The sequence below is a fragment of the Chrysochloris asiatica genome, unplaced genomic scaffold, assembly GCF_000296735.1.
Source record: "Chrysochloris asiatica unplaced genomic scaffold, ChrAsi1.0 scaffold00056, whole genome shotgun sequence".
Classification (NCBI taxonomy): Eukaryota; Metazoa; Chordata; class Mammalia; order Afrosoricida; family Chrysochloridae; genus Chrysochloris; species Chrysochloris asiatica.
Window position 1 is genome coordinate 7,575,311 of NW_006408574.1, and position 21,357 is coordinate 7,596,667.

Sequence of the window (21,357 nt, forward strand, 5' to 3'; positions counted from 1 at the left end):
TGAGGTTGGCCCAGGATCGGATATTGTTTCGTTCTGCTGTGCATGGGGTTGCTATGAGTCGGTTCCGACTCGATGGCACCTGACAACAACAACAACATCAGCAGCGTTGGAGAGGGGGGGGTCCCAGTCTCCCCATACCCTCACCAGCATTGGTTGTCTTCTGTTTTCTGGAACTTCACTGTTAATGCCGGGCTGAGGTGATTTTTCACTGTTATTTGGATTTGCATTTCTCTAATGGCTAGCGAAGATGAACATTCCTCCATAGGTTTGTTGGTCTCCTGAATGTCTTCTTTACTGAAGTGTCTGTTCATGCCCTCTGCCCACTTTTAAATGGAATTATTTGAGTTCTTCCTGTTGAGACATTGAAATGTTGTATAAATTTTAGACAGTAGTCCTTTGTGTGATAGGTCATTATGAAGCACTTTTCCCAGTCGGTGGGTTCTCTTTTTACTCACTTGGTGAAATCCTTTGATGCACACAAGTGTTTAATTTGTAGGAGGTCCCAGTCATCCATTTTGTCTTCCTTTTTTATGTTTTCCGTTGTCTGATAGGGTATTTATGCCATGTGTTAGCGTGCCACAGTTGATCTTTGTAGTTCAAGACTGTTCACTTAGGTCTTTAATCCACATTGAGTTCATTTTTTACATAGTGTGAGATTTGGGTCTTGTTTCATATCCTACAGATGGATTTCCAGTTTTGCCATCACCACTTGCTGAAGAGACAAGGTCTTCCTTATTTAATGTTTTGATTCTTTGTCAAAGTTCAACTGAGCAGAGATGGATGGATTTACTTCTGGGTTTTCTGTTCTGCTCCATTGATCTGTATGTCTGTCTTTGTACCAGTACCAGGCTGTTTTGATCACTGTGGGTATGTCTTGAGATCATGAAGTGAGAAATCTCCTATTTTGTTAGATGTCTTTAGTAGTACTTCGCTTAGCCATGATCTCATTCTTTTCCATATGAAGTTGGTGATTGGCTTCTTCATATCTTTAAGTCACATCGATTCAGTTCTGACTCATAGTGATCCTCTATAGGGTTTCCAAGAAGCGGCTGGTGGGTTTGAACTGCCAAACTTGCGGCTAGTCAATCTAGTGCTGATCGTACAGTGCCACACCAGGAATCCTTGGATGGTGTGTTGACATGTTTACAAGGTTGTCTTCCTATCCATGAAAGTGGAATATTCTTCCATTTTTGTAGGTCTCTTGGTTTCTTGTGTTGTATAGTTTTCTTTGTGTAGGTCTTTTGTTTCTCTGGTTAGATTTATTCCTAGATACGTCATCCTTTGGGGTGGCTATTAGAAATGGTATCATTTTCCTGATTTCCTTTTCAGAGCTCTCTTTATTAGTTTAAAGGAATTCAACTGATCTTTGTATGTTGATCGTGTATGCTGCCACTTTGCTGAATTTTCCAGTGAGTTCCAATAATTTTCTTGCTTAGTTTTGGGATTTCCTCAATATAGGATCATATCTTATACAAACAGAGAGAATTTTACTTCTTTTTTGCTAATTTGGATGCCTTTAATTTCCCTTTCTTGTCCTATAGCTCTGGCTAAGACTTCCAGGACAATGTTGAACAGGAGTGCTGATAAAGGCACGCTATCTGGTTCCTGTTCACAAGGGGAAGGTGTTCAGTTTCTCTCCGTTGAGAGTGATGTTGTTGACTGTTGAATTTGTATATATGCCCTTAATTTTGTTGAGAAATATTCCCTGTATTCTTATTGTGTTAAGTGTTTTTATCAGGAATGTGTGTTGGATTTTGAAGTTATAAATCTTTACGGGAGCAGCCAGCCACATCGCTCTCCCTCGGAGTGACTGGTGGGTTTGAACCACTGACCTTGCAGTTAGTAGCCCCATACTTACTTCACAGTACCACCAGGGTTCCTAAATGAATACACCAGCTGTTACCTTCTCTTCCAAGCACAGAAAGCCTGTGAATGTCAGGCAAACCGCGTCTTAAAACCCTGGTGGAACAACATTTAAATACTTGATTACTAAGGAACAGAAAGGTCGGTGGTTCAAGCCCACCCAGTGACTCAGCAGGAGAATGATCTGAGGGTCTGCCTTAGTAAGGATGACAGCCTAGGAAACACTGGGGGCAGTTCTACTCTGACCCACGTGGAGTCGCTGTGAGTCAGGACCTCAGGGCTTGGCTAGCAGAGGTTTCCCTTGCTTGTGCTGCTCCCTGTAGGGCAGGCGGGGAACTGCAGAGAGAGAGGCTACTCCAGGCACCTCTACTGCTCCTCTGGCTTCTGATCCGGGACCAGGACAAAATACTGCTGCTGGATGGTGCCAGAGGTTCATGCACTCGGCTGCTAAACCCAGAGGTGCCTCAGAAGAAAAGGCTGGCAATCTGCTTCTGGGGGTAGGGGCAGGATCTGTTGAAAACCCTACAGAATGCAGCTCTATTCTGACGCCCACAGTGTTGCCACGAGCCAGTCAGTCAGTCGGTGATGGTTTGATTTTTTCTAAACCGCCAACCCTGCACCTTGGTGTCATATAAGGCTAGGGCACACAGTAGCCAGGCAGTGTGACCTCCCCACCACGCGGTCTGCATGCAGGTCATGGCGCTGTGGGCAGGCTTCTCACCAGTTCAAGAGGGCATCTTTATATCTGAGGCAGCACTGGAAAGCCTGTGCCTCCCAGCGTGCAGAGGACGAGGCTCTAGGCATAAAGCAGGTGCACCAGGCTTCTGTCCACCTGGTGTTTCCTGTGGCGGACGCTCAGACTGCCCTCGCTGGTCTCTGTCTTTGTCACATGTCTATTGAGACCAACTTACTTTGATCAGTCTGGAGGTGAACTAGAATAGAAGGGTGTTTCAAAGCGTGAGGACCTTGCACCATTTCATTATTTGGGGGGATGGGGTGGGGAACGTTTGTCGCTAACACTCAAAAACATCTGCAGGGAGCAGGGAGCACCAACACAGGCATCTCATTGCAGCGTCTTGACCATCGTCCTTGTTCTAGACACGTTTGCCTTGCTTTTAATATGTGAAGTTCTGCCCTTTCCTCCTTCTTCCTACTGCAGATAGCTGAAACTTCCACCTCTGGTGTTCAGCAAGCTTGCTCAGCATGGATAGGTTAAGAATAATGTTAGAAAATCACTTTGTAGTCGGCCTGCAACTCTTCAAGTTTTTTCTGAGAGCATAACATGTCTGAAAAGTATGAAGGGAAACATGGAAACTAGAGTTTTAAGGAGCTAACAACATGCCTTTGTCCAACATCTTATAAAATTTAGACTGTTAGGACATACTCTAACCATTAGCATTAAAGTCCCCAACAAGGCATTCATTAAAATATCGTCAAGTCAAATGGAATCCCTGGTGTTAAAGCGATGGCACTCACTGATAACCAAAAGGTTGGAGATGTGAGTTTCCCCAGAGGTCTCAGAGGAAAGGCCTGCAGATCTTCAGAAAAATGAGTCACAGGAAACTCGGGAGTGTTCCACTCTGACACACAAGGGGGCGCTATGAGTGGTAATCCACTAGACACAGCTGGTAGTGGCCATGTCTAAAGGTGCTTCAAAAAGTTCATGGGAAAATAGAATGGAAAGATACTAGAGTTTTCACCTGAACTTTTTGAAGCCCCCTCACATGCAACATTATTATCATTTTTCTCTAGGCCTAATCACAAAGTTCCACATACTGTGGTTTCTCATGAGGTTTCGAAAATAAGCATTTGTATTTGTGATACGTCCACAGAATCAACAGAATTAATGTTAGGCACTTTTTTTTTGCTCTAAATCTAAACCGACACCAAAAGCCCACTGCTGTTGTATTAATTCTAACACGCAGCAACCCTGTATAGGGTTTCTGTATGGGAGCAGACAACCTCACCTGTCTCCCGAAGAGCGGCTGGTGGGTTTGAACCTCTGACCTTGCATTTAGCAGCGTAACGATTTCCCCCACTTCAGCATCAGATCTTCCTTTCCTGGAAATGTTACTATCGCCGTTGTTAAGTGCCGTTGAGTCGGTTCCAACTCAGGGTTGCTGAGGAGCAGCTGGTGGGTTTGAACCACCGACTTTGTGGTGAGCAGTCCAATGTTTATCCTAAGCACCACATCAGCACTTTCTAAAAATAGCCTTATTTAAATCTTGCGCCTTCATGATGAAGTAGATGCCCACTGTGCGGATGAGGTCATGGACTCTTGGCGGCGTTGTTAAGGAACTTGTTTTAAAAAGCAAAGGAACTATGTAAGATACACAAGAGAGAAGCCGGGATGCTGGCAATCCACTGTGATTCCGCCCCAGGAGATGGCTTCAAGAGCTTACAGCTCACCATAGCGAGTATTAGACCCAGGTCCCCTCTCCTTACCTGCGTGGGGACCAGACTGACCCGTTGATACCTGGTTCCCGTTTGTCCAGCCTGTTAGACATAACGACTCTAATGCTATGAACTCATTCTATCCTCAACCCCAGGAAGAAGACGAGGTCCCGGATGATGAGACGCTGAACCAGATGATTGCTCGGCGCGAAGAAGAATTTGATCTTTTCATGGTAATGCTGCATGAGTGCCCCCGCTCCCCCCGCCCCTCTTCTACCCTCACAGACTGTTTGGCCCACGCTCTGGCTGAGCCTCATTTCTGAAGCCTGTGCCCTTTTTTACGGCTCAGAGGCTGCAGATGAGCTGGATTTAGCCTGCAGACCTATTTTGTTTGGCCAGTGTGGTATTTTTTTTTTTTTTCTTTTCTTCATAAATTTTTAATTCATTGCCAACAGAAAAAGAACCCTGGTTTCTGGCTGCTTTTGGAAAATGAGATTGGGCAGAGCCAGGCTCTCAGATCTGAGGAGAGACAATTGGTTGAGCTGAGCAACAGCTGTGCCCCATCCACCCAACTCAGGTCATATCTCAGCCGGGGCCAGCGTCAGTCTGGAAAGCTGGCTGACCCTTAGAGACCTGTGATCTTACAAGGCTGCGCTGGTTTTCTCCTTACTGGTCCCGATGGAGAGATGGGGTTCCCTGGGCCATGTAAGGGTTGCTGTGCACAATTACTAACCAGAGAGTTGGAAGAGAGGCCTGGAGTTCTTCTTCAGTCTACTCCCCCAACATCAGTCATTGAAAACTTACGGATCCCAGTTCTACTCTGACAGTCTGCGTGTCCGGCGTTCAGAGTCGAATGATGGCAACCGGTGTGTTGTTTTTGTTGGGGTGGGGGGGGATGGGGGGGAACGTTGGGAAGACTCCTGAGTGGTACAGACGGTGTGTGCTCAGCTACTAACGGAAAAGTTGCCAGTTCAAACCCACCCTGTGGTGCCCGAAAGAAAGGTCTGGTGATGAGGTCCGTGAAGATCACAACTCAAAACCAGCTTGCCGTAAACATACCTCGAGTGCAGCAGGTTTGGGGTTTGTTTTTGTTTTATAACAGTGGGAAGGTGACAACAACAACATAAACACAACTGTGTTCTTCTAGGTGTCAAAGAAAGCCTGTTTAAGCAGATAGGAGCTTGGAGGTGTGTGTAAAGATGTAGTTGTTAAGTGCGACTGCGTCGGTTCCGAATCACCGCGAGTCTGTCTCACAGAGTACAACTGTAGCGAAGGGTCTTCTCCAGTGTCGTCTTCATGGGAGCGGATCAGAGGATCTTTTTCCCATACAGCCGCTGGTGGGTTTGAACCACTGACCATTTGCTTAGCAACTGAGCACTTTAACGGTCGTACCACCCGGGCTCCTTTTGTATCCAGGTCTTTACTAAAGACCACATGGTTGGATCTCACTGGTGTAAAAGGATGTTGGCGTTCTAGTGTCTGTGGTGTCAACCTTGGTGTTCTGTGACAGGTAGCCATCTGGGACCTAGATTTGACTGATGTGCTTGCTGCTCCGGGACACCTGCAGCAAGCCCCTTAGCTGGAGAGGGTCTGCGGAGACTCTCGGGAACAATGTGGACCACTGTGGTTTCCTTGTTTCTCTGTCTTCCCAACACTCACAGTGGTCCCACATAACCCACTGCCCTAAATCTATTCCGACTCTCACATATGCTCTCAGACAGCTGGACTGCCCTTAGGGCTTCTGAGACCGTAAATCTTTCGAGGAGCAGAAAAGCCTCATCTTTCTCCTAAGGAAGCTGGTGGGTTTGAACCACTAACCTAGCGGCTAGCAGTCCAGTGCTTATCCTGCAGTGCCTAGTAGCTGCTCTTTGAGTACTTACTGGATAATCCCAGGCTTTGTGGAGGTGTCAGCTAGATCAGATCTGGATTATCAAATTGAGAGTCTCCTTCTAGTACCTGTAGCCCCTTTAATCTTCGTGACGTTTAGTCTGATTGTGAACCAAGTGAATGTGTCAGCTGGGACTCTGGTTGGGGACTACAACAAAGGCCCGAAATAAGAAGTCTCTGATTTGAAAGCATTTCAAACTCAAACCAGGTCCCTGGGTGGCCCAAACAGTTTGGGCTCAATTACAAACTGAAAAGTTTCCAGTTTAGACCCTTGCAGCAGTGCCGCAGAAGACAAAGCCCGTCAGTCTTGTTTCCCTCAGTCCGGCACAACCAACCTGGCTCACTGCCCTCACTTCGATCCCGACTCATAGGGACCCTAAAGGAGGGTCTTTATGGGAGCAGACAGCCTCAACTTTCTCCCTCGGAGCCACTGATGGGCTTGAACTTCCGATCTTGTGGTTAGCAGTCCAGTGCTTACTCCACAGTGCCACTAGGGAGCAGTTCTCCTCTGCACACACCAGGTCACCCTGACTCAGAATCAGCTTGACGGCAACTAACAGCATCAGGATCTCAAACAAGTAAACACAAGATGAGGCCAGTGGACAGGTAGGCGTGGCCGGAGGTGCATTGTCTCTGTGGACCTGTGTCACCGGAAGGAAACGCCCGTATTTCAAGTGATGGCTGGAAGTCTAGGTTTTTATACACCATCTCTGAATTTCTAAAAGTTTTGCCTTCCGATCTTTATGATTATGTAACGCAGTACGGCTGGCCAAATGTGACCCAGTGGTTTGCAGTCCTGGCCCTTGACCTTGACAGCTGTTTGAGGTGTGAGCTCTCTGTGATGTCTACGGGACACAGGCTGCATCCGCATGTAAGGATCCCAGAAAAAAGACACTGAGGTTTTCCCTAGGAAACTTACCTAGAGGTATATCCCCTAGCCTAGGATGTGTCTCCCCACCCACTCCTGTCCCCAAACAAAGTCCCCTAATAGATCCCTGGGTGGTAGAAATTAAGTGATCGACTACTCACCAAGAGGTTGGCAGTTCCAACCTACCCAGCGGCACCTCAGGAGAAAGGTCTGGTGACCTGCTTCTGTAAGACTCACTTTGAATACCCTGTGGAGCACAGCTCGACTCTAACACACGGGGTCAACAGTACACCACAACACAACAACACCCATTCCTCTTGAGTGGATTCTGACTCATAGCGACCCTCTGTAGGGTTTCCAAGACTGAATCTTCACTGCAGCAGACAGCCTCAACTTTTCCACATCTGACCCTGCAGTTAGCAGCCCAGCGCCTACCCCATTGCGCCACCAGTGCTAGCAGCTCTGGTCCAGTGAGCTGACAGGTAAGACCCTGTTAGAGACAAAGGGTGAGGCAGCGTGCATGGTCAGTGTAGGGTTTGTATCAGCCCAGATGTTTCGTTTGTGCTTGTTGTCCACACATTTATGGATGATTCTCTTTTTAGGGGTGTTAGGGATCCCCCAGAAAACAAACAGACACACTTTCCTTGGGGAGATTGTTGACACATGCATGACTGGGTGACCAGCGAGTCCCACGGCTTCCTGGCTTAGCACCTATTGGCAATAACTCCACTCCCCCATCCTTCCAGACCCTCTGCAGAGTCTGTGGAGGATAAACCACGTGCCGTTATATAGATTACATCCCTGCATCCCAGACCAGCTGCAGCCCCTACAAAGCCCCTTCAGACTTGGGGCTGGGTCTTTGTAAGACCTGAAAGCGTCAAGAAAACGGCTTTTACCACGTGAAGCAGGATAGGCTGGTTAGGAAACACCTTATTGTAGGCACTGAGCCCTTGTGGCACAGCGGTTAAGTGCTCGACTACTATCTGAAAGGTTGGTGGTTCGAACCCACCAACAACTTCTTGGGCGAAAGAATGTGTCCGTCTGCTCCAATGAAGGTGACAACCTTGGAAACCCCACGGGGCAGCTCTACTCTGTCCTCAGAACCATCTCAGTGGTATAGGGTTTGTCTTTAGGTTGTGCGTCTACGAATTTTCAGAGTTGCTTTGGAACACAAGGTTGGCAGTTCAAGCTCACCAGCTGTTCCTTGGAAACCCTATACAGGGTTGCTATGGGTCGGAACCAACTTGTGGGCCCTTAACAACAACAACATACTAAAGGCTAACTTCTAATTTTTAGTTTTGTATATTATGGGGTTTTGTTTTGGTTTGGTGTAATTTCCTATTTTTATATCTTCCTCTGCTCTGTGGGCTGTCTTTTGGCAAATTCACTGTTCGTTAGCACCTCCACCAGAGGGCAGGAAGAAATATGCAAGTCCTCCCCTGCTACATTGTGAAAACTTTGTGAGAACCAAGACAGGAATGTCAGCTGGACTAAGTCTTTGGATTTCAAATATATGAATGCTTTTCCCATGATTATTATTTTTTTAATTACATCTGATGTAAAATTAATACAAACTTGGTCATTGGTTTTCTTTTACAGATACTGTATTTAAACCACACATACAGTAACTAGTCTCCTTATAGTAAAACCATTCTTATAGGCATTTTTTCTTGCTTTTTCCTTCCAAAAGTATGCCTTCAGAAAAAACTAGCTTCTGTAGTCATTACTGTGGTTGTTATGTGCCATAGAGTCAGTTTTGACTCATAGCGACCCTGTATAGGGTTTCCAAGGAGATGCTAGTGGGTTTGAACTGCTGAACGTGTGGTTGGCTGTGCAGGTCTCCTGCGCCACACTGGGACTCCATAGTTGCCTGTGAATGTACCTACAACTATTTTTGACAGTCCCAGGTACCTATCAGAAACATTTTGCCGACCGTGCAAACAAACATGAAGCTTTTAACTGTTTTGGTCTTTAAAAGGTTAAGAGGTACTTTTAAAAATAGCGTTTTCTTGTTACAGACTTCAATCAGACTTCTTACTATCGTAAGACTACAAAGGCCAGTAACACAGCCTTTTTCCTTAGCTTCAACATCAATTTAGGATTTCACATGAGCGGTCTTCTGGTAGTAATGACGGGGAAGGGGGAGCAGTCAGCCAGACTTGGTGTTGGTGTGGTTAAAGTGCCATAGAGTTGGTTCTGACTCATAGCAACCCTATATAGATCAGGTCTTCCAGAAGCAGCTGGTGGGTTTGAACTGCTGACCGTGTGGTTACCAGTCCAGCGCTGATCCTACAGTGCCCCACCAGGATTTTAAGCTTGCCTTGTTGAGTTGTGGTGTCACCTGGTGATGCTCCGAATTCACAGGCTCCGCTGATCACTGAAAGATGGGAGGTTTGAGTCCACCCAGAAGCACCCCGGAAGAATGACCTGATGCTCAATTTCCAAACCAGAGCGCACAGCTCTACTCTGACACACACACACACACAAGGATGCTGGGAGTCAGAATCACTTCAATGGCAAGTGGGCTGGCTGGGGTTGATTTGGAATCTGTCATGGCTCTCCAGTGTTGTAGCAGAAATACCACAGTGAGTAATGCTGAGGCATAGAAATTTATATCCTCACAGTTTAGGGGCTAGAAGTCCGAATTCATCTCTCTCTCTCTCTCCTCTGAAGGAAAGGCCCCAGGTTCCTAGGAGATTCTCATTCCATCTTCCCCCACCTCCACTGGCTTTGTGTTTCTCAATCTGCTCCTTTTATATTCTAAAGAGATTGACTGAAGACACACCCTACAACTATACTGCTTCCTCCACATAACAAAGAAAACCCATTCCCTAGTGGGATTCTCAAAACGGTATAAAACCAAACCAAGCTCACTGCCCTCCTGTAGATGCCAACTCATAACTCCCTGTAAACAGTTCCCCAAGGCTTCCCGTCTTCACTGGAGCAGCCAGCCTGGTATTTCTCCCGAAGAACAGCCAGTGGGTTTGAACTTCCAACTTTGCAGTTAGCAGCTCAGTGCTGAATCCAGAGGCCTCCTTCCCTAAAAGGTATAAGGGTTGGTTTCTAATACATATTGTGGTGGTGGTGGTTGTTAAGTACTGTGGACTCGGTTCCGACCCATAGTGACCCTGCACAGGGTTTCTGAGGCTGTAAATCTTTACGGAAGCAGAACGCCTCATCTTTCTCCCACGGAACCGCTGGTAGTTTCGAACTGCTGACCTTGAGGTTAGCAGCCCAATTCGTAACCACTACACTACCAGAGCTTCTTGTGGTGATGTTGCTGCTGCTGTATGCTGTGGAGTTGGTTCCGACCCATAGCGACCCTGTACAGGGTTTCCGAGGCTGTAAATCTTTATGGGAGCAGAAAGCCTCATCTTTCTCCTGCAGAGCAGCTGGTAGTCTCGAACTGCTGACCTTAAGGTTCGCAGCCCGGTTCATAACCACTACGCTACCAGAGCGCATACTGAGTGGTTTTTTGTTGTTATGTGCTGTGGAGTTAATTCTGACTCATAGTGACCCTGTACAGGATTTCCTAGGCTGTAAATCTTTACGGGAGCAGAAAGCCTCATCTTTCTCCCATGGAACAGCTGGTAGTTTCGAACTGCTGACCTTGTGGTTCACAGCCTGATTCGTAACCACTACACTACCAGAGCTCCTTATAACAGGGGTGGTGGTGATTAAATTCTGTCTAGTCAGTTCTGATTCATAGCTACTCTGGATAGGGCTTCTGAGGAGCTGCTGGTGAGTTCGAAGCGCCAAGCTTTCGGATCAAACCGACCATGTGGTTGAGTGCTTGTCCTACAGGGCCAAACCAGGACTTTGGGGGCGGGGGATTCAATCCATAGCAGTATTACTTTGCATCTTTTGAAATGGAAAAGGGAGAGAAAAAAAGCAAGTTGGTTATCTGCGTTTGCATGAGAAGAGATTTGTTTTCTCCTCCGTGTGCAGTTGTGTGGTGTAAGTCATTCTGCAGGCCTGGACATAAGGCATGTTTGCAGTATCACCAAAACCAAAAATCGCCCATTTTGCTGTCTCAGTGCAGAGCTCAGGAAGGCGTTTTTCTTTTCTTAGTCACTCAGCTACCTCCTAAGGTCCTGCTGTCAGCTCAGCTACTAGGGAGATGTGTGGGTGCTGAGAACCCCTGGGTGCAGTGGTTAAGTGGTTCAAACCCACCCGATGCTCCAAGGGGGAGGATGCCTGAGTAAAGATGACAGCTTTGGAACCCCATGGGGCAACTCTGTTCTTCCCTATAGGGTCTCTGTGAATCAGAACTACTCATAGGCAACGGGTTTAGGTTTTCTCTGTGCTAATTACAGAGGTTCAGTGGTTCTTGGTTCTGACCCCAGAGCTGAGGAAGGCAGGACAAGGTGGCACACACAACCACGCCCCATGCCCTCCCCATCCGGGAAATGGCATCATTTAGGAGCCTTGGTATGGCACTGGAGGATAAGACCTGGGCTGCTCACCACAAGGTCAGTGGTTCAAACCCACCAGCCGCGTCTCAGAAACCCTCTATAATATTGCTATGAATTGGAACCAGGTCGGTGGCACTTAACAACAACAACAAGGGACTGTGGGTTGTGTTTTTAACTGCATTTTAAAAGTCAAATTTGGGTCATTGGGCTGCTGGTGTTCCAGACCCACCAGCCACTCCTTGGACACCCTGTATGGGGTTGTTAGGAGTTGGAACTGACTCAACAGCACTTAACAACAACAAGTAGATATTTCATCCTCATCTTGTTATCATATTGTTGTTGTTATGTGCCATGGAGTCAGTTCCGACTCACAGCGACCCTGTACAGGGTTTCCGAGGCTGTAAATCTTTACAGGAGCAGAAAGCCTCATCTTTCTCCCGCGGAACAGCTGGTAGTTTCGAACTGCTGACCTTGAGGTTAGCAGCCCGATTCATAACCACTACACTACCAGAGCTCCTTTTAGCCTTTAGTAAAATACAGTGTGCCTTCAAACATGTGGGAAATATCCCATTACCTTTTCATTCCATTTGTCTATGAAATTTTGGAAGCCCTGTTTTGGAAGAGTAGAGCTTGAAGGAAGAGGGAAACAGAGTTTTATGGATAATGGTCTATTGGATGGTGGCAGTGCTACATCTGTGGTTGTTAAGTGTCATCGAGTTGATTCCAACCCATAGTGACCCTGTATAGGGTTTCTAAGGAGCAGCTGGTGGTTTTGAACCACCGACCTTGTTGTTTGCAGTCCAGTGTTTATCCTTCAGCGCCACACCGGGACAGCATGGTAGATCTAACCAGTGGTGTATCGAAAGTCATCGATGGAGGTTTCATTTACTTTTTTCAGCTCTCAACTTGTTTTGTTATAGAATCAGACAGGGTATGTGGCATTTGCTTTATTTACACACAAAGGAATTTTACAAAGGGAAAAGGAGCTGGGGAAAGAGGCGTTTAGGGAATTGTCCTAACCTGAAGGCTTTGGACAAAGCCACTTCCTTTATCCCTTCATCCTGGAGATGAGATGTCTGTGAGGGGCCTCTCTGTGTGTGGCTTGCTGTTTTCATACAGGGTGAAGAGCTGAGGATGATGCTGAGAATTCAGCACCATCACGGCCAAACCACCATGTGTGCACTCCCGAGTGTCCCACTGTGCACGACTCCTCTGGAGACACTGATGGGGCACTGGTTTTGGTAGTCCTGGTTGTTGAATTAAAAGCACGAGCCAGGGGATTAAAAGGGGCGTTTTCATTCTCATTGATGTGCTTGAAGACTTTCTTCCAGGGGAAGTTTGTGTGGTTTCACAGCCCTGTCCCAGTTTGAATTTACTCTCACGCATTCCTACAGAGGAGCCCTAGTGATGCAGTGGTTTAGCAGGCATCTGCTAACCTCAAGGTCCAAGGTTCGAACCCACCAAGGGGCTGCTCCACAAGTGAATACACCTGGCAGTCTGCTCCCCTAGAGATTACCCTCCACCTTGCCTTGTGGATTCCAACATGTAGTGTGAGCCTGTCCCACAGCGTAGAATCGCTCCCTACCGTTTTCCTTATCTCAAGGAGCAGCTGGTGGATTTGAACTTCTGACCTTGGGATTAACAGCCATGCACTTAACCAACAGTTCCAACAGGGCAACAAAGAAGGCAACCTGGGCAGGACACCTGGGGCAGTTCTACTCTGTACTACAGACTTGGAATCAATTTGACAATAACAGGTGTTGATGGGTATTTCTTAAGGCAGAGTTTTGTGCATATGAGCACCAAGAGAAGGAATTCTTGAAAAAAGAGTATTTGTAAATGAATACGCAAATTCCCAAAGGCAGGAAGGGGGTAGAATCTTTGCTAAGAACACTGTTTTAGAGGCAAGCTGAAATTTGTCAAGCAGGTTGAGGGGGCTTCATGGAGAATATGTTGTCCCTGAGGTAGCACTCAAACCCACCCAGAGGCACCTCGCAAGAAAAGCCTGGTCATTTGCATCCAAAAAACCCCGTGGAGCACAGTTCTACTCTGACATACAGGGGGACAGATGATGGTGGAGCACAGTTCTACTCTGACACACAGGGGGACAGATGATGGTGGAGCACAGTTCTACTCTGACACACACGGGGGCGGATGATGGTGGAGCACAGTTCTACTCTGACACACAGGGGAACAGATGATGGATAGGAAAGGTACCCGGCAGCCTTTGGGGGTAACTTGTGGGCCTCGTGTGCCATCCGTCTACACTGTAGGGACCCTCCCTTTTCTCTTCGATGACACCTTTGTTCCTGCCCCCAGCGTATGGACATGGACCGGCGCCGGGAGGATGCTCGGAATCCAAAGCGTAAGCCTCGCCTCATTGAGGAAGATGAGCTGCCCTCCTGGATCATCAAGGATGATGCTGAGGTCGAGAGGCTCACGTGTGAGGAAGAGGAGGAGAAGATCTTCGGCAGAGGGTCTCGCCAGCGCCGGGACGTGGACTACAGCGACGCCCTAACCGAGAAGCAGTGGCTGAGGGTAAGTGGAACCCTCCTCACTGCTCTTTCTGGAAGGAGCATTCTGTGGGCACCGAGAAAGCGGGAAGCTGGTGGTCCTATAGGGGGACACCTGGCCCATTAAGCAAGTTTGTGAAGATAGAGTTGTTCTGTGCCAGCGGTGGAGCCATTCAGGGCAATGCTGGCAAAAATATCATGAAGGATTTCTACTTTTGTTTGCAGAGTGGGGAGCAGAATTGGCCTTTGGAAGCACAGCTTTATTAGGGCCAGGGGACCCACTCATGTTTTATGACAAATTGCCTGGTCATACTTCAGTCCCTCAAATGTAGAGCCAAACGTGCAAGGGGGCCTGGAGAGTTTTGTAATGATTTCCCGTGACTCATTCCTCGGTGTTTAGTTGGGGTCTTTAGTTTCTCGAGGCCTGTGGGGTGCAGGGGCACACGCTGGCTGTGTGACTTCGTGGGTCTATAGAACTTTCCAGCTGGAAGGTGCCCTTTTGTTCTCTGTTGGCTATTTTGTTGTTGTTGTCAAGTGCCATCGAGTTGGTTCCGACTCATAGTGATCCTGTATAGGGTTTCGAAGGAGCGACTTGGGCGATGGTGAGTTTAAACTGCCGACCTTGTGATTCCAAGTCTAGTGCTAATGCGACAACACCAGGTATCCACACAAACAAGTAGACTCACAGATCTGTTCTTTAGCCTGCACATTGAGCCCCACGGTGGCACAAACATCCTCCACCTGGAGGCACTGCGGAGGAGAGGCCTGGCTGTTTCCATTGTTTTACAGACAAAGAAATTGAGGCTCAGGAAGGTTAAGAGACTGTGCATAGAAACCAAACCCGTTGTCATCAACTCGATGCCATCTTAGGGCAGAGTAGACCGCTTCCACAGGGTTGTCAAGGCTGTGACCTTTCAGGAACCATTAGCCAGACCTTTCTTCCAAAGCCCTGTTGAGCCTTCATTTCATACTTGAGTGCTTACCCATTTGTCCTGGAGTCTCTTCTGCCTCATGGCGTCCCCAAGTGTTACAGACTGGAACTGTATTCCTTAGGGTTTTCAGTGGCTGGTTTTCTGGAAGAAGATCACCAGGCCTTTCTTCCGCAGTCCTCTGGGTGGACTTGAATCTCTAGCCTTTCAGAAAGTGGCTGAGCACCAAATGATTTGCTGTGGGGTTCACTGCACAGTCTAGAAAAAAACAGGTCAATGAATCTACACTTCGTGTGTACAGTTCTAGTTTAATCTGCCTCTTTGCCAATGCAGACTGGAGCCCAGGACTCAAGTCACCCACACATTTGGGAAGGTTATCCTGTTGTGGTTTTCTTTCAAAAAATGTGGTTTTCAGGTTGTGACTTGAAATCCCAGGATGCTCCCTGGTGGTCACAGCAGTGTCCACACGCTCACGGGAGCCCCTGGTGTGAGCTTCGAGGCCATTTGAAGGCTTAGTTCCACATCCCTGGGACCTGAATGGGCCAGGCATTCCAGACAGGGTCTCGAGAGATTCACTGGAAACAGCATGGAATCCGGTGAAAGCTAGACAAGATAGTGGCGGCTACTGTGAGATTTTCGTTTTGTCCAAAGGGAGCTTAATTCCCAGGGTGCATCAGATAGGCACCTTAGGACCCAGGCTGTCAGCGGAAGGTGGGTGGGAGGCAATGGGAACTATCTTGAGGTTGAATAGCAAAGGAAAGCTGCCCGAGGTACCACTTGAGATGTGATTCTCTCAGTCAGGATGGCGTGTGATGAGAGGGATGTGATTTGAATTCCGAAGAGATTGAAGCCTGCAGGATTGTGCAGAGACAGCTGACAGAGAGCCCTTCTGACTTACGGCGGAACAGTCCTGCGCAGGACGTCACTGTCTTCTGATTGTCATGCTCCTCAGAGCCAATCAGACATGTCTGTGGCTTCAGAATATGGTTTTATGAACCTCCTTTGTTTCTCTGTAGTGAGGTGAACATTGTATCATTACGATTCGTTGTATAATGTGAGGAGTTTTTTGTTTGTTTTCGGATTCATCATTTCCGAGGTCGGGGACATTCCTTTCCCTTTACTTTTTAACAAAGCAATCAGTTAAGTACCAGGAGTCTTACTATGATGTGCAGTCAGGTAACGATGGAGCCCAGATGTTTAGAGCCAATTTCTGTAACTGTAGTCTCCAGCAACATCATCTTGTTTATTTTGTTGGAGTGTAGCTGAATTTAATTTTTTTTTGATAATCATTGTTAAGAAAAATAATATTACGGTTCTTAACAAATTTTCAAGTTTCGGGTACCTGATTTTTTTCTCTCTCGGTTTCTCTCTCTCTCACTTTTTCATTCAGTTTATATCACTAATGATTGTACTAATTGGAGACTCAATCAAAGTCTGTGAAAATACAGTAGAACTTTGTAAGCAGAAATGGAAGAATGCTAATTTGCCGATAATGTTAGGTTACCATTTCCATTGTTATTTCAGCAAGAAGCTGTCCTATTATCTGTGACATATATAAGGGCATCCCAGTGACTGTGCTCAGCTGTTAACAAACTCACCCAGAAGATCTGCAGAAGAAAGACCTGGCTTTCTGCTCATGTGAGACATCAGTGTAGATAAATCATATGGGATGCGTCTGTCCAATAGGGTTCCTGTGAGTCAGATTAAACTTGACATCACACATCAATAGGACATGTTATTGTTGTTAGGTGCTGTCGAGGTAGTTCTGACCCATAGTGACCCTGTGCACAACAGAACACAACACTGCCCATTGCTGCTGCCGCTGTGTCGGTCCATCTCACTGGGTGTTTGCCTTGTTTTCGCTGAACCTCTACTGTACCAAGCATGATGTCCTTCTCCAAAACACTTCAAGTAGGTGTGGTGCGTCAGATTTGTAGAGAATTCTAGAACGATTTTTACTTGTGCTTTCCTCACTATGCAACCATAACAAACCGTGGATAACATTGTAAAGAATGGGTATTCCAAAACACTTAATTGTGCTCTTGAGGAATCTGTACCTAGACCTAGAGGCAGCTGTTAGAACAAGGAGATACGGAATGGTATTAAAGTTGTGTGCTCCAGGATTGTATCCTTTTGCCTTACTTAGCCTGTCTGTATGTAGAGCAGATCATCCAAGAAGCTGCATTATATGAAGAAGAACATGGTATCAGGACTGGAGGAAGACTCATTAACAGTCTTTAATATGCAGATGATACAACCTTGCTTGCTTTAAGCAAACAGGACTTAAAATACTTACTGATGAAGATCAAAGACCACAGCCTTCAGTGTGAGTTGCACCTCAATATAAAGAAAACAAAAATCCTCACCACTGGATCAATAAGCAATATCCATATCAATGGAGAAAAGATTGAAGTTGTCAAAGGCTCAACCATCAACACTCTTGGAAATAGCAGTTAAGAAATTAAGTGATGTATTGCCTTGGGCAAATCTGCTGCACAAGAGCTCTTTAAAGTGTTGAAGAGCAAAAATGTTGGTTTGAGGACTAAGGTACACCTGAGCCAAGTCATGATATTTTCAATAACCTCATGTGCATGTGAGAGTTGGACAGTGAAAAAGAAAGACCATAGAAAAATTGGTGCATTAGAGTTATGGTGTTGGAGAAGAATATTATTGAAAGTACCATGGACTGACAAAAACACAAACCAGTCTGTATTGGAAAAAGTACAGTCAGAATGCTCCTTGGAAACCAAGATGGCCAGACTGTGTCTCTCATATTTCAGACTATTTGCCAGAAAGGACCAGTCCCTGGAGAAAGGACATCATGCTTGGTAAAATGGCGGGCCAGTGAACGTGCAAAAGATTTCCAAGGAGATGGATTGACACCGCGGCAGCAGCATTGGGCTCAAATGTAACAATTGTGAGGCTGGTGTAGGACCAAGCAGGGTTTCATTCTGTTGTGCCATGAGGTCGCTGTTAAGTCAGAATCGACTCAACAGCATTTAACAACAACGACGACTCAGATATTATTATTGTTATGAAGTGCCATCGAATCGGTTCTGACCCACAGCGACCCTGTATACGGTTTCCAAGGAACAGCAGATGAGTTTGAACCACCAACTTTGTGATCGAGTTGCTTATCCTACAGTGCCATACTGGGACTCACAAATAAGCTCAAAATAATCAGCATTTATTTCTCATTCGTATAAAAGTCCCAAGTGGGTTTTCCTGGTGGGTAGGGGAGCTGTTCTCTAGTAGGTCACCTGAGGATCCAGGCTGATGGAAGCTCTGGAGCTGGAGGGGGCAGCATGGACTATGTTATTACAATGAGCCATGCCTGAACTGGAGTCAGGCCCCCTCTGCACACAGCCCATTGGCTAGAACTTAGTCACCTGACTGCACCACCCAGGGGAGCCTGGGAAATGTAGTCTGGCTGTGGGAACAGGGATCCCAGCTGGCAACAGGCATTGATGACAGCCAATAAACTCTGCTTTGGAACATGTAGGTTAAAATTCAGCACTGTGGCCACGTTCTTTGAGAATGTTGTTATAGTTCCATCACAAGCAGGTTTTGTTCCGTAACCTTACACCAAACCCACTGCCAGCAGTTGTTCTGACTCATTGTTGTTAAGTGCCATCGAGTCCGATATGACGCATAGTGATCCTGAAATAGGGTTTCCAAGGTGGGTTTGGACTGTTGACCTTCCGGTTAGCAGGCTAGCGCTTATCCTACAATGCCACACCAGAACTCCATTCCGACTCATAGCGACCCTACAAACTGATATGGAGCTATAGGATAAGCACTGGACAGTTAACCTCCAGTTTCTACCACCCGCTCCTCGCCAACCCTACAGAGTCGCTATGAGTTGGAACCAACTCTATGGCACCTCACAACAACAACTTAGGGGTTTCAAGGCTGCAAATCTTTACAGAAGCCGATAACCTCGTCTTTCTCCAGAGGAGCTGCTGGTGGATTTGAACCTCTGATCTTTCAGTTGGCAACTGAGCATTTCAGCCACTGCTCCACCAGGGCTCCTTTGTGTAACCAACATCAGTTAAAAGCCCTCACTGTGTCCTTGTAGGCCGTCTGTTTAGTTGGATGATTTTTTTTTTAAACATTTTCTTTATTTATGATTTGGGATTAAAGGAGGATTCAAACACAGCTTAGTCAAACTAAAAAAAAAAACAAAAAAAACCCCCAACTTTGTTATTTTAAATCATCTTTGGAATCTCTACTGCTACTGAGGACACTTAAACTTACTTAGTGTTCATCCGTCTCAACGAAGCGTCCTCAGTTTACGGTCAGCACCTTAGCATTTATCGTTCTGTTTACTGCTTTTGTCGTCGGTGTGTGATGTGAAGTCGGTTTTCTTTATGGGGTGTCTGGGACTGTGGACTGTGGGTCTTTGCAGGAACAGAAAGCTTCCTCTTTCTCCCACGAGCAGCTGATGGATCCAAACTGCTGAGCTTTAGGTAGAAGCCCACTACATCACCCACCACACCCAGGCCTCCTCATCTTACCCCTCGGCTTTCTAGTCCCCCCAGGCCCCTCTCCTTCCTCCTTCCCTAGAGAAGGGAAAAGCTGGGATTTCATAGCATCAGTGCACCTGGTCCCATCTTATTCTTCTGGGGGGCGTTGCTGGTTAGTGCTCTTGAACGCTGGGGTCCCAGCCACAGCCTCCTGCATCCTGTGGTCCCCTCAAGCTACTTGCTCTGGTCTTGTGTGCCCTGGGTGGGGGTCTCCTTTCTCCACACAGTCCTAGAACCTGCCCGGCCCAGTGAGACACCAGCCCTTCTTCCGCCACATTTTCTATCCTGCCTGGAGCTTCAACAACCTCAGTGTTGTTGGACAGGGTTGGGGAGCTTCCCAGAAAGCAGGGCCACCACGCCTTCCTTTCCAGACACACAGCAATGTGCCGACTGTGTGATTTATAGAATGTGCTGCCGCATCTCCAGTGTGTCAGTGAGCATGGCTGGGAGGGTTTAATCAGATACACGCATCATGCCTTGTATGCCGCAAGTGTTTCCCGGAGATAGCTTTCCTCCTGCTCCCGAGTGTTGGGGAGTGTTCTGCATCATCTGTTAACAAACTGTTTTCCTTTTAGATAGAACTAAACAAAGCACTGGCTTCCTTCTGCATGTTTTCGACACGTAGCATAGCGGTTACGAGTGTGGCTGCTAATCTCATGGTCAGCAGTTCGAAATTACCAGCTGTTCCGCAAGAAAAAGATGAGGCTTTCTGCTCCCGTAAAGACTTACAGCCTCGGAAACCCTATGCGGGTCAACTCCATGGCACATAACAACCACATAAGCACCGATGGTGAGGGGCCTCTCTAGAGCAGGTGAGAGTGCTGTGGCTCTACCCTCATTGAACCAGACATTTGTTCTCCACTTGGTTCTCACCTTGCCAGGCCTTCCTTCCTGGTCACCTCTGAATAGACTTGGATCTCCAGCCTTTCGGTTAGCAGCCAAGCATGTTTACTATTTATAGCACTCTTGTTGTTGTAAAGTGCCATCGAGTCGGTTCCAACCCATAGCTACCCTGTATAGGGTTTCTGAGGTGCAGCTGGTGAGCTTGAACTGCCGATGTTGCAGTTCAAATGGCTTTGCAGTCTGGCGCATTAACCCACAGCGCCACCCCAGGACTCCACCCTGGGTCTCCCTAAACGCCACTCATCTCACAATAAAGCCGCCTCTGAACAGTGTTAGAATCCTCCCACCCTCTCCAGGTGTCCCCACCTACCCATCCACATACCAGGCTTGGACTCCCCTACCTGACCTCTAACCTCTGCCTCTTCGCCCCCTCTCTCTCCAAGGCCGAAGGCTCTCTCCTCACCCTTCACACGGCAACTTTCTAGCACCTTGGGGTCCGAGTACTGTACTCTGCCTTCGGCTTCCAGGGTCCTTGAGAGGATACCGCACACACAAACACGCATGTACACACATATGCACAGACACAAACATGTGTGCACACATATACAGAGACACGGGTACGCTTACACAAACACGTATGCGCGCACACACATATACAAGCACACATCCACAAACACACGTACACAATATTCAGAAGCACACCTGCACACACAAACATGCGTGCACACATATATGCACGACACACAGGCATGCACATACATTTACACAAACGCGTGTGCACACATACACATGGGAGCACACACACAGGTTATACTACCAGGGTTGACTTTTGCCTTTGGAGCTGATTAAACTCCTGTCTTTATCCACAAAGCCTGTTTTAAGCCTTTGTATGAAAATGGGCTCAAAAGTTTTAGTTTGGAAATGAAGAGTTTTGGTTTTTTTTGTCTTTTCATTCTAGCTTTAACTTTCCTTATCTTCCCTGGATGGGGCAAGAGGTTAAGGCAACTGCTAACCAAAAGGTTGGAGGTGCCTTGTAAGAAAGGCCTGGCCATTTGCTTCTGGAAAGATACGCTGTTGGAAACCCAATGGGGCACTAGGGTTCTACTCAGACACATATAG

The 21,357-nt window shown here is 47.1% G+C and overlaps 1 protein-coding gene across 3 annotated transcripts in view; it reads left to right on the top strand.

The window, feature by feature from the left end:
• SMARCA2 (SWI/SNF related, matrix associated, actin dependent regulator of chromatin, subfamily a, member 2) overlaps positions 1-21,357 on the top strand; it is a 225,739-nt gene that overhangs the window by 133,783 nt on the left and 70,599 nt on the right. For all 3 annotated transcript variants that reach the window (XM_006863737.1, XM_006863738.1, XM_006863739.1), the window contains exons 25-26: positions 4,413-4,490; positions 13,747-13,965. In XM_006863737.1, the coding sequence (XP_006863799.1) occupies positions 4,413-4,490; positions 13,747-13,965 (297 nt within the window). The remainder of the gene's footprint in view (positions 1-4,412; positions 4,491-13,746; positions 13,966-21,357) is intronic.